The following is a 14,966-nucleotide window of genomic DNA, read 5'->3' as shown; positions in this document are numbered from 1 at the left end:
TATTGATACACTGAATTGAAACAAGAAAGGCAAAAATTAGACATCCAAAATTATTAGACCCCTGGCCATTAATAGTCAACAGTGTATCCTTTCTGAGCCACAACTGACACAAATTTCTTAGAGTAGCTCTTTACTAGGTTGGTACAGGTCTACTGAGGAATTTAGCCTATTCTTCCATTGCAAATTGTTCTAGCTGGTCCAAATTGTATCGTTTCCGTGGATGGACATTCACTTAGAGCACCCACCACAGATTCTCAATAGGATTAAGGTCTGGGCTCTGTGTGGGCCACTCCTGGATCTTGGTTTCGGTATCCTTGAAGAACTGTTGGGCCAATTTCAATGTATGCTTTGGGCCACTGTATTGTTGGATGACCCAGCTGCGACCCAAGTCTAGACTATGAGCAGATTTCTGCATATTCTCCCTCAAAATGTCATTTTCTTTTTTTTCATGATGCCATGCACACGAACAAGGCTCCCTGTGCCTGACGCTGCGAAACAGCACCGCAGCATGATGCTCCCTCCACATTTAACTGTGGAAACTGTGTTCCTAGGGTTTAAGGCCTGTCCCTTTCTTCACCAAATATAAGCAACATCCATGTGCCCAAATAGTTCCAGTTAGTCTCATCAAACCTTTCAAATGTTCACAGGCAAACCTCAGTCAGGCTGTGATGTGCCGCTCTTTTGAGTAAAGGGGTTCTTCTGGTACGATGGTCCTGAAGCCCACCACGATGAAGATCTATTTGAGTGTCTGTACCATCAATACAGATTGTACATGTTTTAATATTCTTAACAAAAAGTGAAAATTTTAAATTTAAATATGCTTAAAATGAGGCTCTAATCAGTTAGGCAGTATATAGGCAGTATAACTGCGTTACCGATTTTAGCTCCATTTTAATATAGGCTACGAGAGCCAAAAGGCAGCCACATCATAATGCTTGTCTCGTTATGTCAAGCTTTTTAAAGGGAGACTGACATTCACGATCTATTTTGTCTGCTTTATTAAGCAGTAATAGCTGCTATCAGGATGATGTTATAGTGCAAAAGATTTTAATGACTAAAGTTGCCCATATATCACTCCACTTGGTGGCCGATCGACCATCTAGTCTATCTCTCTCATAGGGGGTTCTCAGCATTACCTGTATTCTTAATAAAGACACTTCCTGAAAAAAATGTATACAGAGATGCTGGCCATTCTCCCTGCTCACCATTCACTTTTTTTGGCAGTTGGACGGAGCAACTGCCATTCATAAAGTGCTTTTGAAAATAAAGAAAACCCTGAGAGCCCCCTATGAGGAGATGGGCTAGTCCAAAACCTGTCGGTTCTGTCAGATTTCTTACTTCCTACTTACTGTAAGTTACAGAAACATAGGAGAAAAAAATATGTATGGCTCATTTTACTCTGGAAGAAATGTAGTACGTTTTTACATATATTTTAAATTTTAAGTTTTTCACAACAGTGGTCCTTCAAAGTGCAACTGTCGGGCATAAAATCAATTCTATATTTTTATCTGGTAAGCAAGTAAATAAGGATGCTAACCAGGCAATCCAAAAGTTAAAATCACCAGGGCCAGGCCGAGGCATAGGCTGGAGAGGCTCCAGCCTCAGGGCGCAGTGTAGGAGGGGGCGCAGAATTCATTCAGCTGTCATTCCTAATTGTGTTTGAAGCAGAAAGAAATAAGAAAAGGGGATACATGGCAGTGACTGCAACCCAGATAACTAGAGATTAAGGTGTTGGGGAGGTTGTGGGCCCTGTGGCGCCTCTTAGTCTAATAGCAATCAGTGTGTGGCAGGGATGGAGGGGCGCACTTTGGTGTCTCAGCCTTGGGTGCTGGAGGACCTTGTCCCGGCTCTGAAAATCACTATTTCTTTTCTTCTTGGTAAATGATCATTCCCCAGTTTACCTGACTTATTTTGTACACACAAAATCTTGTACACAAAAAGGAAGTTGCAGGGCATGCTGGGTTGTCCTTTTTTGCTTATCTAATTCCCTTCAGACTTAACTAATGCGGCCTGATCGTCTGAAGCCTCCTTCCCTTCTGTTTTCCCCTCCCACACCTCTGTTCCTCTCTGATTAGCCAGTATTTCACATGCTGAGACAATTGTGCTTCCTATAGTGGAGGGCAGGCAAATCAGGCAAAGGAGACTAAGGGAGGAAATTACATCAGAATTGGCTTCAAAATAGCCACACTTAAAATGGGAAATGCTAAGAAGGATTTTCTCTTTGTATACTGTGAAAAAAAAATCACTAAAATCAAAACCTGGTCAGTGTAATACATATGGTATGTAAGTAGAGCAAGTATTTATGTACTTATATATGAGGAGTTTTTTTCTGAGAGATAGTATAGCTGACAGCTCCTCAAACTGTCAAAAACTTCATTCTTTCCAGATATCTATATAGTACCACAGTGGTACTGTTAAATGCACATATTTATCTGTTCTTTGTATCATTTCAGCCACTGTTACTGTGTGCCATAACAAGCCTTCACATACTACATTATAGTGCACTCTCTGCTTTCCCCATACCCCCATTCCCTCTTTTTGTGCTCATGTCCAAACCATATTAAATTAATCATGAGTTGAAAGAAGAGTCTACACTTTTCGGTTTTCTTTTTCTATCTTTATTGTTGATACTAAACACATAACAGTGTTGCAAAAATAAAAAAAATTGGCAACACAACTTTATTTGGTTCACAATTTTAGGAGTATTGAATTTTTTTTTTTTTTGAAACAAAATGTTATCTCTGCATTATCTCTATTTCAACAGCCTGTGTTGATCACACGCACACACACAAAAAAGACATAATAATGTATAATTTTATACAAACAAGTCCACAAAACACCGGGGCATATGCATAGCAATGTCTGCTATATTGACTTAAACACACAGAATTGTCTGAAATGTTTTAACATCTACGTTTATGCCATGATTCCTGGTGGTCGAGATTTGAACCACCAGGGTCCTGTAATGAGAGAGACCAGGAGCCCGATAGTGCAGTATCAATAGGTGAAGTTGGTATGAGTAGGGTAGTGAAATATATTCACAAGGGTGGGTTGCTTTCCTGCAACCACCGACAGAGCCTACAAGAAGTTGACGGTTCTCGTTCGGCATCTCAGATCCGCTCAGCAGGTACTGGTCGGTCACTCTCAGATATTAGGACACGTAGTGTACCATATACTACCTCAAAGGTCACTCTGCAATTTGGTCTCTGAGGAAGTCCGTGAAACGGCTGTAATGCCGCAGACTTGTGCCCCCATTGCTTGGTAATGTTTGTCCTGTTTTTGTACACTATTTCTTAATCTAAGGGAAGAATAAAGCCTAAAGTGTTTTACTTCGTGCCCGACAACCTACCTATTTTTTTTTTACTACCCCAAAGGGTTTATAGCTAACAAAACTTGTAGAAGGCGCCCAGAATAGACCGATCTATCTTTAAATCATAGGATTTAGGAGTAAATAGATCTTACCTCCATCAATAAACAAACCACATGGGTAGAAATAATTTTAACCAAGTGAACGAGGCGCCCACACCCGCTGCTGACTTAGGCACTTTGTTATTGACCTGAGGAATCGGGCCAGTACCCGTGAAACGCAATGTCTAATTGTGCATCATTAAAATAATTTCTACCCATGTGTTTTGTTCATTGATGGAGCTAAGAAATATTTACTCCTATATCCTATGATTTAAAGATAGTTATATTCTGGGCGTATGATACAAGTTTTCTTAGCCATAACTTCTATATTTGTTGCCCCACAGAGACTAATCAAAATTAAGTGGAATTATTTGGCAGTTTAAAGTAAATCTGCACTTCTTTCACCAAACTAAGGAAAGAAACACACTGTATAAATTACCCGGTATACTTACCGCATTCAATGAAAAAATATTTGATTAACCCAATAACAAAATTGCTAACCTTAATAAATCAGGGTGCTCATACAAAAATAAATCCTTACAAAAACATTTGTAGTGGCCTCTACTAGAGCTGTACAAAACGTTATTGTTTACAGTTTACCCAACAAAGGTATCTTCCAACATGCAATGTAATCAGGGACATTCTCATTTTCTAGGGGGTTGCTTAATTTTCCTCCATTCTTGTAAGGAATCCTTGGCTGTTGACATTATGTTCTTTTAAGGCTTTCTCTCTTCTAAGTCGCTGCAGTATACTTAGCTGCTGAAGTTCTTTGGGAAGTTGAGAATTGGAGCTCTGTTGAAGATAAAATATATATTTTTTGAAAACACAATAAAATAACCACACTGAGATCCAAAAATAATTTAAGGTGTTGAATTAAAAAAAACACCATCACAAAACAATTATGGTAAAATTTTAAGTGCATGTATATGTATAAAATGTACATTTGTTCCAGAGTCACTATACTGTATACCGGTATTTATTCCCATATCACTGCCACTTATAATAGATTGTAAAAATCTGACAGGTTTTGGACTATTGCCTCTCCTCATGTTGGATTCTCAAGGTAGGCTTTATTTTCACACTTCCTGGATGGCAGTTGCTCAGTTAAATTGCCAGAAAGTGTGCAAGCGAGTAGAAACGGTGGCTGATATTATTGTATAGATCCTTTCCAGGGAGTGCTTTTGTAAAGAATAAAGGAAATACTGAGAATCCCCCATGAGACGGACTGGTCAAAAAACTGTCAGATTTATACTGCTTACTGTAAGTGACAGCAGCATAGGAGAAGTGCGCTGATCATTTACTTAGAGTGAATCTAACTGAAACATTGAAAGGTAAAGTAAACCTGTTAAAGAGTATAATTATATAAATCAATAAGATTTTTCTTTGCTCTGAACTGGCATTTTTGTTATAGATGCATGGAGCAAGACTTGAGTCAAAGTGCTAAATTTTGCCCATTAACCATTTCAGCCTGCAGGGATTTTTTACCTTATGCATCAGAGCAATTTTCACCTCCCATTCATTCCCATAATAACTTTATCACTACTCAACACAATTTATTGATCTACAGGTCCTTCTCAAAAAATTAGCATATTGTGATAACGTTCATTATTTTCTGAAATGTACTGATAAACATTAGACTTTCATATATTTTACATTCATTACACACCTCTGAAGTAGTTCAAGCCTTTTATTGTTTTAATATTGATGATTTTGGCATACAGCTCATGAAAACCCCAAATTCCTATCTCAAAAAATTAGCACATCATGAAAAGTTTCTCTAAACGAGCTATTAACCTAATCATCTGAATCAACTAATTAACTCTAAACACCTGCAAAAGATTCCTGAGGCTTTTAAAAATTCCCAGCCTGGTTCATTACTCAAAACCGCAATCATGGGTAAGACTGCCGACCTGACTGCTGTCCAGAAGGCCATCATTGACACCCTCAAGCAAGAGGGTAAGACACAGAAAGAAATTTCTGAACAAATAGGCTGTTCCCAGAGTGCTGTATCAAGGCACCTCAGTGGGAAGTCTGTGGGAAGGAACAAGTGTGGCAGAAAACGATGCACAACGAAAAGAGGTGACCGGACCCTGACGAAGATTGTGGAGAAGGACAGATTCCAGACCTTGGGGGACCTGCGGAAGCAGTGGACTGAGTCTGGAGTAGAAACATCCAGAGCCACCGTGTACAGGCGTGTGCAGGAAATGGGCTACAGGTGCTACATTCCCCAGGTCAAGCCACTTTTGAACCAGGAACAGCGGCAGAAGCGCCTGACCTGGGCTACAGAGAAGCAGCACTGGACTGTTGCTCACTGGTCCAAAGTACTTTTTTTCGGATGAAAGCAACTTTTGCATCTCATTCGGAAATCAAGGTGCCAGAGTCTGGCGGAAGACTGGGGAGAGGGAAATGCCAAAATGCCTGAAGTCCAGTGTCAAGTACCCACAGTTGGTCCACTGTGTTTTATCAAGGGCAGGGTTAATGCAGCTAGCTATCAGGAGATTTTGGAGCACTTCATGCTTCCATCTGCTGAAAAGCTTTATGGAGATGAAGATTTCATTTTTCAGCACGACCTGGCACCTGCTCACAGTGCCAAATCCACTGGTAAATGGTTTACTGACCATGGTATTACTGTGCTCAATTGGCCTGCCAACTCTCCTGACCTGAACCCTATAGATAATCTGTGGGATATTGTGAAGAGAAAGTTGAGAGACGCAAGACCCAACACTCTGGATGAGCTTAAAGGTCCGTACACACGCCGGACTGCAAGCAACGACAGGTCCGTCGTCACCTCCTGCTGGGTGGGCGTTCCAGCGAAAGTCCGGCATGTGTACAGTCTGTCTGCAGACTGATACGGCTGTTTCTGAGCGATCCGCCTGGCGGATCGCTCAGAAACAGCCGTATCCGTCCGCCGACAGACTGTACACACGCCGGACTGTCGCTGGAACGCCCACTCAGTGGGAGGTGACGACGGACCCGTCGTTGCCTGCAGTCCGGCGTGTGTACGGACCTTAAGGCCACTATCGAAGCATCCTGGGCCTCAATAACACCTGAGCAGTGCCACAGGCTGATTGTCTCCATGCCACGCCGCATTGAAGCAGTCATTTCTGCAAAAAGATTCCCTACCAAGTGTTGAGTGCATAACTGAACATAATTATTTGAAGGTTGACTTTTTTTGTTTTAAAAACACTTTTCTTTTATTGGTCGGATGAAATATGCTCATTTTTTGAGATAGGAATTTTGGGTTTTCATGAGCTGTATGCCGAAATAATCAATATTAAAACAATAAAAGGCTTGAACTACTTCAGTTGTGTGTAATGAATCTAAAATATATGAAAGTCTAATGTTTATCAGTACATTACAGAAAATAATGAACTTTATCACAATATGCTAATTTTTTGAGAAGGGCCCGTATATCTAGTTTTTCCGCTACTAATTAGGCTTTCTTTGGGTGGTACATTTTGCTAAGAATAATTTTTTTATAAATGCATTTTAACAGGATTAATAAGAAATTATAGCTTTAAAATAATCCACGCTACCATAATTAAAACCTATGTATTTTATTTGTCCGTTTGTCTCGGTTATGACACCATTTAAATTTTGTCCCTATCACAATGTATGGCGCCAATATTTCATTTGGAAATAAAGGTGCATTTTTTCCATTTTGTGTCCATCACTATTTACAAGCTTATAATTTAAAAAATGTTCGTAGTATACTCCCTTCAAATGCATATTTAAAAAAGTTCAGACCCTTAGGTAACCATTTATGTTTTTTTATTGTAATTTTCTTTGTTCCATTAAAATTTTTATTTGGGTAATATTTTGGTGTGTGAAATAAACAAACAGTTAACTTGTAATGTTATATGTGTAAATTGTAATGTAAAAAATATGTAGATGTAGTTTTACTATTTGGCCACAAGATGACCACCTTGAGTTTTTTTCTCCTTGTGCTTCTCGATCACTGGAAACACAAAGAGCATGGGAAACTTTTTTTTGCAGAAAGACTGAAGCCTCTAGTAAGAGCGCTTTGGTTTTTCTGCTGGTGACACGGATCGGTGATCGGGAACCATGTTCCCGTTCACTGATCCCAGGGCTACTGGGGGACAGCATGGGGGCACAGCGAATGATCGCGTGTGGGAGCACGCCGAAGCGCGGCAGCACAGCAGCCGCCTGGACGTGAGCATCACGTCCGGGCGGCAGAAATGGTTAAGGGTTTCCTCATTAAGATGATCCTGTTGGCCAACTCTTCCTATTTTATATTCCTATATGACCTATGTTTTGTGACATTGGTCATATGATTAGGATGCTCTGGTCATCAGTTTAACTAAAACAGCTTTTCCTACAAGACAAAGAACTGCAGTGCAGAGCGTCATGTGTGGACAGCATACATATTTCTTGTTTCATAACTACTGAAAGCAGGACAAATATTTCAGGGGGTCAAATAGTCTTTCTCACATACACTGAAGAAGCCAAAGGCAGGGCACAGAGCACTTTCCATCCCTTAAAGGGAACCAGAGATGAACGTTTCACACAAAATAAACCTATCAGTCAATAGCTTGCAAAGAATAAATGCTCTACCTGATAATTTCACCACTCTGGTGTACCTTTTTGAGTGTTTTTTTATCCATTATTGCTCCAGGAAAAATCCAATATGGCCGCTGGCTCATATCCCTTCTGCTTCCGGGTTATGAGTTGTTCTGGATGTGCTGTCTAGGCTCTATGAAACTATAGACAAGCAGGGCTGCTGCTGCAGCCTTTCATCTGTGTGCTTTCAACTTTATTATTCTGGTATGCTGTGTGGCTGCCTGTAGGAAGTGTCTCTCATAGGAATGAAACTGCACAGATAATAACTATGACGACTGCACAGTGCACACAGATCACACAACAGCCACACTTGTCTGTTTCAGAGCTTCTTTCTCAGCAGAGCAGCCCTTTCCATGTCATCAGAGCTCTTGGTATGCATAGCAGGAAAGCTGAGCAAGAAGGGGGCGGGCTTGGGCTTGAAAAGACTTCACAGAAGACTGACTCAGCTATAAAGATTCCAGGTCAAACCTAGACTGAATGCTCAGTCAGGGATTCTTATCACAGCTGATAACAGGCAAATTGAGCAGAGAAGAATGAAACCGAGAGCAGGGTAAAGACTCATACACACGTCTGATTTTTTTAAACGACCCGTCGTTTGGACGTCCAATCGGGCGTATGTACAGTCCATCGTTCAGGTGATAAGACCAGTCTTATCACCTGAACGACGGACTGTACACACGCCCGATTGGACGTCCGGACGACTGAACGACGGGACGTCCAAACGACGGGTCGTTTAAAAAAAAAAAAAAATCAGTAAGTGTTTACTGTCATGTTTCCACTGATAAATGTAGTAAAATACATGAGGGTGCTTAGTCTCTGGTTCTCTTTAAGGAGAGACTGAAAAAATGTATGTGAAAAACTACAGACCACAATTAATAAAACACACAGGCAAATTATTATGATTTTTGTCTATTCTATACATACATAAAGTTTATGAAGCCCATTTTAGGAGAGGCTGGTATGCCTTAAAGTGACCCGGAGATGGGGCCACAGCAAATAAAATATACATACCTGGGGCTTCCTCCAGCCCCCTCCGGCCTGATCACTCCCACACCATCCTCTTCCGACTCCCCTTTCTTCCGCAATTGGCCCCAGAAAGTCCTCCGGTCCAGGGCAACCTTCGTATGCACAGCCCTGCCGAAAGTACGCCCCCGCTGTGTTCACATTGCCTGGAGCATTCTGCGTCTGCGCAGTAGCGCAGCTCCCAGCGACAGGAGCGAGAAGGTGAAGCCAACCTGGCTGGACTGCACATGCACTGACTGGCTCCATCTGGAGGATTTTTCTGGGCCAGTTGCGGGTGAAGGAGAAGACGACTGATGATGAGAGAGCGATCAGGCCGGAGGGGACTGGAGGAAGCCCAAGGGGCCCCATCTCAGGTACACTTTAATGGAATCCGAAAAGGTAAAGTCATAAGAAATCAAAAGAACACCTTTCAATCCTAATGTTTACATATTAGATCACTAAAATTAGCAACAAACATCGAGCTTTTAGCAGGTTCTAAAATTGTTTAAAGCGAACCTCAGAAACCAGTGCCTCATATAAAAGGAAGGAAGATCATGAGCCCTGCAACCTGCAATCAATGTGATCCCCAGAACTGCCTACATGAATCTTTTCCTCACTAGGCTCTCTCATCCCGCCACATGGCCAGGTTGAGTCTACATGGATACATTTGTGGCTAAGAACCAGAGGGAGAGGAGGGAAAGCTCCTAGCGTAGAAATTGCACCTGCACCAGACCACAATCCAAAATGGCCACCAATGCCGGAGAGCACGAATAATGGCAATAAGAGGGTGTCCTTTATGACGAAGTCGGCATGGAACTCCACTGACCGGAAATTAAAAAAAAAGAGAAACAGACCAGGAGCACCAGTAGTGTAGTATTTTCACAAAAGAGAAAATAAATCCATAATAATTATTTACATACATGGGTTGCTTTAAGGCAACCATTGTTTAGAGCATGTGGAGAAAACCACCCCCACTCAGATGGAATGCCCTCTCCAGGACTTGGGTCCCACTTCAATTGAAAAGGTCCACTGCAACCACTGGATTATCGGTTGCAGGAATGACCCTAATGCTGGGAATACACGGCTCGATTTAGAGCCATTTAGATGGCTCGATTGTTAATTTCAGACACGTCCGATCTCCCGCCCGATCGTTTCCGCGCTCCATTATAAACGGGAGTCAATGGAAAAAGATAAGAAAAACGAGCAAAAGATAAGAGCATCGCCCGCAGAATCGAGCGGGAAAAGTGATCGGGCACGGAATCGAGCGCGAAAATCGTGCTGTGTGTTCCCAGCATTAGAGTGGGAGTAGACCATACAGGGTGAAAGGAGCCAGTGTTAGTGTAAACTACCAATTTGGGCGTTAATAAGGAACAGTCTTACCTTGATGAGGTTAAAGAAGAGCGAGACACGAGTAATGGTGAGAAAAGTTCCCCTGGGGGGTACTCACCTCAGGTGCGGAAAGCCTCCGGATCCTATCGAGGCTTCCCCCGTCTTCCTGTGTCCTGCGGCGGTGGCAAAAAAGCTCCCGGCTCGGCGGGGATGTAAATATTTACCTTCTTAGCTCCAGCACAGGCGCGGTATCTACTCTCCTCTCGGAGATAGATAGAAATAGCCGATTGCTGTCGGGCCGGTCTACTGCGCAGGCGCAAGTCTCCTGAACCTGCGTAGTAGAGCGGACCCGACGGAGATAAGCTATTTCCCCCTATCTCCGGGGGAGCCAGCGCTGGATTGCCTGCAGCTACAGGGGAGGGGGAAGCCTCATTGGGACCCTGAGGCTTCCCCCTACCGAGGTGAGTACCCGCCAGGGGAACTTTTTTTTTTGTTAGTCTATTTAATATGAATTATAAAATGTGATGCAGAAGAAGCCTCCCATTTGCAGACAGAGTTCAAATCAACAATATCTTAAGCTATCGTTACTCACATAGTGTCTCTACAATCAGAACTGGTGCTAAATAGCACAATTCTTTGGTCAGGCAGAATACCATATCAGCAGGGAGAGCCGTCATTCGTACGCCGCCGAAGTTAGGCAACCGCGTCCGGGAGTGCCATGTGCATGATATCATGATTAAGTCCTGTGCTCCCAGCCACGCGCTGAGGGATGTGCGCAGCCTGGCTAGAACCTGCGTAAATGATGCCCAACTCCAGCAACGTGGAAGAGGCGACCGGAGGGGCTTTAGGTATGTTAAGAGAGGGACAGACTGGAATGCAAGGATGTGTCAAGCTTGTTAATTGTACACAGCCTCACAGGGATCACTGGGTCAGAAATGAAGTTGGTGCATATCTAGCGGACAGAGCTTTGCTGTCAGAATGACAGCAGAGCAAGCGGGCTGGAGCGGTGTTATAGCTGCGTAAATCGCAAGAGTGACGAGACCATGCGCAGTGTGACTCGTTGAAATCTACGCCCTGGCAGGGATAACAGTTGGCAAATAGTGCATAGATTTCAATTAGCGATGTCCACACCCGGTTACATTTTGTCACAAACAAACCAACCTGTTTTACATGAACGGTGTTCTGCATCCTGGCTGAAGCAACCATACAATATTACAGCACGTAAAATGCTTGTTCTTACATGGAATCAACACTTAGTCCATACTAAAATGGAATGGATATCATATGTTCATATGGACTTGCTTGACTTTTAAGGAATACATGATTTATACTGGGAAATCAGCAAAGTAGATGGACATGCATGCAAGATACATTAATACTGCCTTACATCTTATCATTACCACTTGTATTGTGTGGATGTCTTCTTAATTGTTTGATAGTAACCCATCCATTCGTTACATTTCAACATTTCTGTAGTTTGTATTAAAACACTTAATATGCATAAATGAGGAAAAATGAAGCTATTGTATATAGAAAGGTTTAACCTACCTCTGCCCCATCAAATACATCAGCTAATCCTTGACGGTAACTGTTCAGATAACCATCAACTAACAGCGTAAAGTCAGCCAGCATAGCATCCAGTATAGCTAAACGTAAATCCAGCAGATGCATAACTTCCAGAGCCAGTACTTTCAGCAAGGCAGTAGGCATTGGACGAGTAAACCAAACATCGGAGTTATCCTGTACAGTGGATAAAAAAAAAAGATGTTAGCCAAAGCACAATGGCATTTAGTTTACACAAATGTACTATTACACGGTACATGCAGCAGAACTTTTTTCTTTGCTGATCATTAGTTAGCGTAAAAACTTTGACACACAAAAACACACTTTAGAATTTAGGTGCCTGAAATAATGACTGTAATGAGCAAAAATCTAGTGTAAACATACAGTAATTGTCATAATTATCACTGACATAAGTGAACTGTTGTGTTGGATTACTAAAAGGTGATACAATTCCATTGTTGTCCCCATAGCAACATGGTTTCTTTAAAGGGGAACTGAAGAGAGAGGTATATGGAGGCTGTCATGTTTATTTCCTTTTAGACAATACCAGTTGCCTGGCAGCCCTGCTGATCCTCTGCCTCTAATACTATTAGCCATAGCCCCTGAACAAGCATGCAGCAGATCAGGTGTTTCAGTGGTTCAGACTTGTAAGTCTGATCTGACAAGACTAGCTGCATGCTTGTTTCTGGTTTTAATCAGATACTACTGCAGAGAAATAGACCAGCAGGGCTGCCAGGCAACTGGTATTGATTAAAAGGAAATACACATGACAGCCTCCATATACCTCTCTCTTCAGTTCCCCTTTAACCCTCCCACCTCCTCTCTTGTCCTACCAAGGAGAGAACAGACCTGCTCTCTGTTCATTGATTATTGCCCTCAATGAAAATTATCACAATTGTTTCAGGTGACAGTTATTGCAAGTATCTACATAGCCAGAGACTGATATTTGACTAAACGTTCAATTCCATTTCCTCACTATTAGGAAGCCATGAATGAAGCAGTCGTAAATTACCACTATATACCTTGAAGCCTAGCACCACTATGTGCAGCAATGGTACTATACCAGCTGCTTTCCCCAAGCTGAACGCATCATGTGAACTACTGAGTAAGCGAGTATATTACTCACATGTAGGTATTTTCTACGAATTTTTTTTGTATATCTGAGAAGTATCTAAGTGTACCTGAGATGAAAGGAACTACAGGAGTTTTACTTAGCCTATCTGCTCTGGTGCTGCCAGCCCCAGTAAAGTACGCAACTCAGCAGTTGTGGACTACCGCACATGCGCTGTTCCAGGCCGCACACCTCCTTGATTGCGCTTCCATGGCCAGGAGTGTCCTGTGCAGTTACAAGCTAACTGCAAAGACACAGAACGCTGCCAGACACAGGCTTGGAACAGTGCATGCACAGTTGGGATTGAGGACTTTAATTTGACTGTAACAGCACATGGGATCAGATCAGGACGCCGCCGAGGGAGCTGACAGACTACAAGGGGTTGGAAGAAGTTACAAGTAAGTAAAAATCCTGTTTCCCTCATCTTAGGTTAACCTTAACCTCCCTTGCAATAAGCTTGAGTCAGGCTTAGGGTAGAAAAAAAAAAAAGAAAGAAACCAGGATTGGTAATTTCAAGCTCGACTCGGGGTAGCCGCCAGGAAGTCTATACAGAGTCTGAAAGAAAACCTGTAACGAAAAAAACCTCCCCTGGGAAGCACTCACCTGGGGTGGGGGAAGCCTCCAGATCCTATTGAGGCTTCGTCCGTCCTCCTCGGTCCCACTGCGGCGGCGATAAAGCTCCCCGAACAGCGGGGGTGTAAATATTTACCTTCCCGGCTCCAGCGCAGGTACAGTATCAGCTCTCCGCTTGGAGATAGGCGGAAATAGCCAATTGCTGTCAGGCCGCTCTACTGCACAGGCGCAAGTCTCCTGCGCCTGCGCAGTAGAGCAGATCCGACGGAGATCGGCTATTTTCACCTATCTCCGTGCGGAGAGCCCCCGCTGGAGCTAGGAAAGGTAAATAAGTCAGCGCTTATAAGGGTTGTCGGGGGAGGATTCCGGGGAGCCAGCGCTGGACTGCCTGCAGCTACAGATGAGGTGGAAGCCTCATTAGGACACTGAGGCTTCCCCCTCCCAAGTTGAGTACCCCCAGCGGAACTTTTTTTTTGTTACAAGTTCTCTTGAAGCACAACAAGCATTTCAACTCTCCTCCCCCGGGATCCAGATGCTGGCAGCCATTCTTCGTCTGGTCCTCTGAGGCTCTGGATGACTCAGGTAAGATCACCGTTTGTGTTCATGATGACAGACACCGATCTCACTATAGGGTGACCGGTCCACCGAGAGGACGGAGGGTGAAATGCAGTGTGGGATCCCACAGAGGTAAGTAAGTGCAGGGCTGCCACTGATCTCAATGTGGCGTGATTTTTTCCTGATTTTAGGGTCTGACAGCTTGCCAAAACAATTGCACCACTCTCTTAGACCCTAAAATCTGGAAATAATCACACTTGCCAGGGAGGTCAACAGAATGTTGTCAGAGTATTTCTTTAAAAATACTAACCTTCATCAATGTTTGTTTGTACTTCAGAAAATTTACTTTTGTAGCTGGCATGTTGCGATATCGAGTCAAACACTCCCTTTCCGTGGATGTACGATGAGGAAGGAAGCCGCCAGTATGCATGTGGAACAGGTACACGTCACCCACCTGATTCCAAAAGATAATGTTGTATGATAAAAAAAGTGCTATCTACACGTTGTCTAAATTAGATGAGAACATTGTACAGACTAGATTGGTTTTATTGCATTAATGTTTGATCAAAGCTCAACCTAATCCAAATTCTAACCGTAGTCAAGATGGTCATTTAGCAGAAATAGCATATAAAAATAATGTGGTATACAGTATTCCTGTTTTATGGGCCAAATATGCTTGCTGCTGCAGTACAGCTTGCTTGCTTCCTTTCCTGATTTAACTGCTGGGCGAGCCAGTCAGGTATTACCATGTGACACCCAAACTAGGAGAAACAGCAGATGCCAGACTAAATTTGCCAGCATTCCGGTATCACAGTAGAAACTATGGACAATGCGCAGTTCTACG

The 14,966-nt window shown here is 42.8% G+C and overlaps 1 protein-coding gene across 3 annotated transcripts in view; it reads right to left on the bottom strand.

Annotated features, from left to right (window-relative positions):
- Nucleotides 1-2,595: 2,595 nt before the first annotated feature.
- The window catches only part of EXD1 (exonuclease 3'-5' domain containing 1), a 72,677-nt gene continuing 60,306 nt past the window's right edge, over nucleotides 2,596-14,966 (bottom strand). For all 3 annotated transcript variants that reach the window (XM_068251665.1, XM_068251667.1, XM_068251666.1), the window contains exons 10-12: nucleotides 14,433-14,576; nucleotides 11,869-12,060; nucleotides 2,596-4,200 (exon numbers count right to left, since the gene is read on the bottom strand). In XM_068251665.1, coding sequence (XP_068107766.1) covers nucleotides 4,072-4,200; nucleotides 11,869-12,060; nucleotides 14,433-14,576 — 465 coding nt within the window. In that variant the 3' untranslated portion in view covers nucleotides 2,596-4,071. The remainder of the gene's footprint in view (nucleotides 4,201-11,868; nucleotides 12,061-14,432; nucleotides 14,577-14,966) is intronic.

Source organism: Hyperolius riggenbachi, chromosome 9, assembly GCF_040937935.1.
Source record: "Hyperolius riggenbachi isolate aHypRig1 chromosome 9, aHypRig1.pri, whole genome shotgun sequence".
In the NCBI taxonomy this organism is placed as follows: Eukaryota; Metazoa; Chordata; class Amphibia; order Anura; family Hyperoliidae; genus Hyperolius; species Hyperolius riggenbachi.
This window is presented reverse-complemented; position numbering and strand designations above follow the sequence as displayed.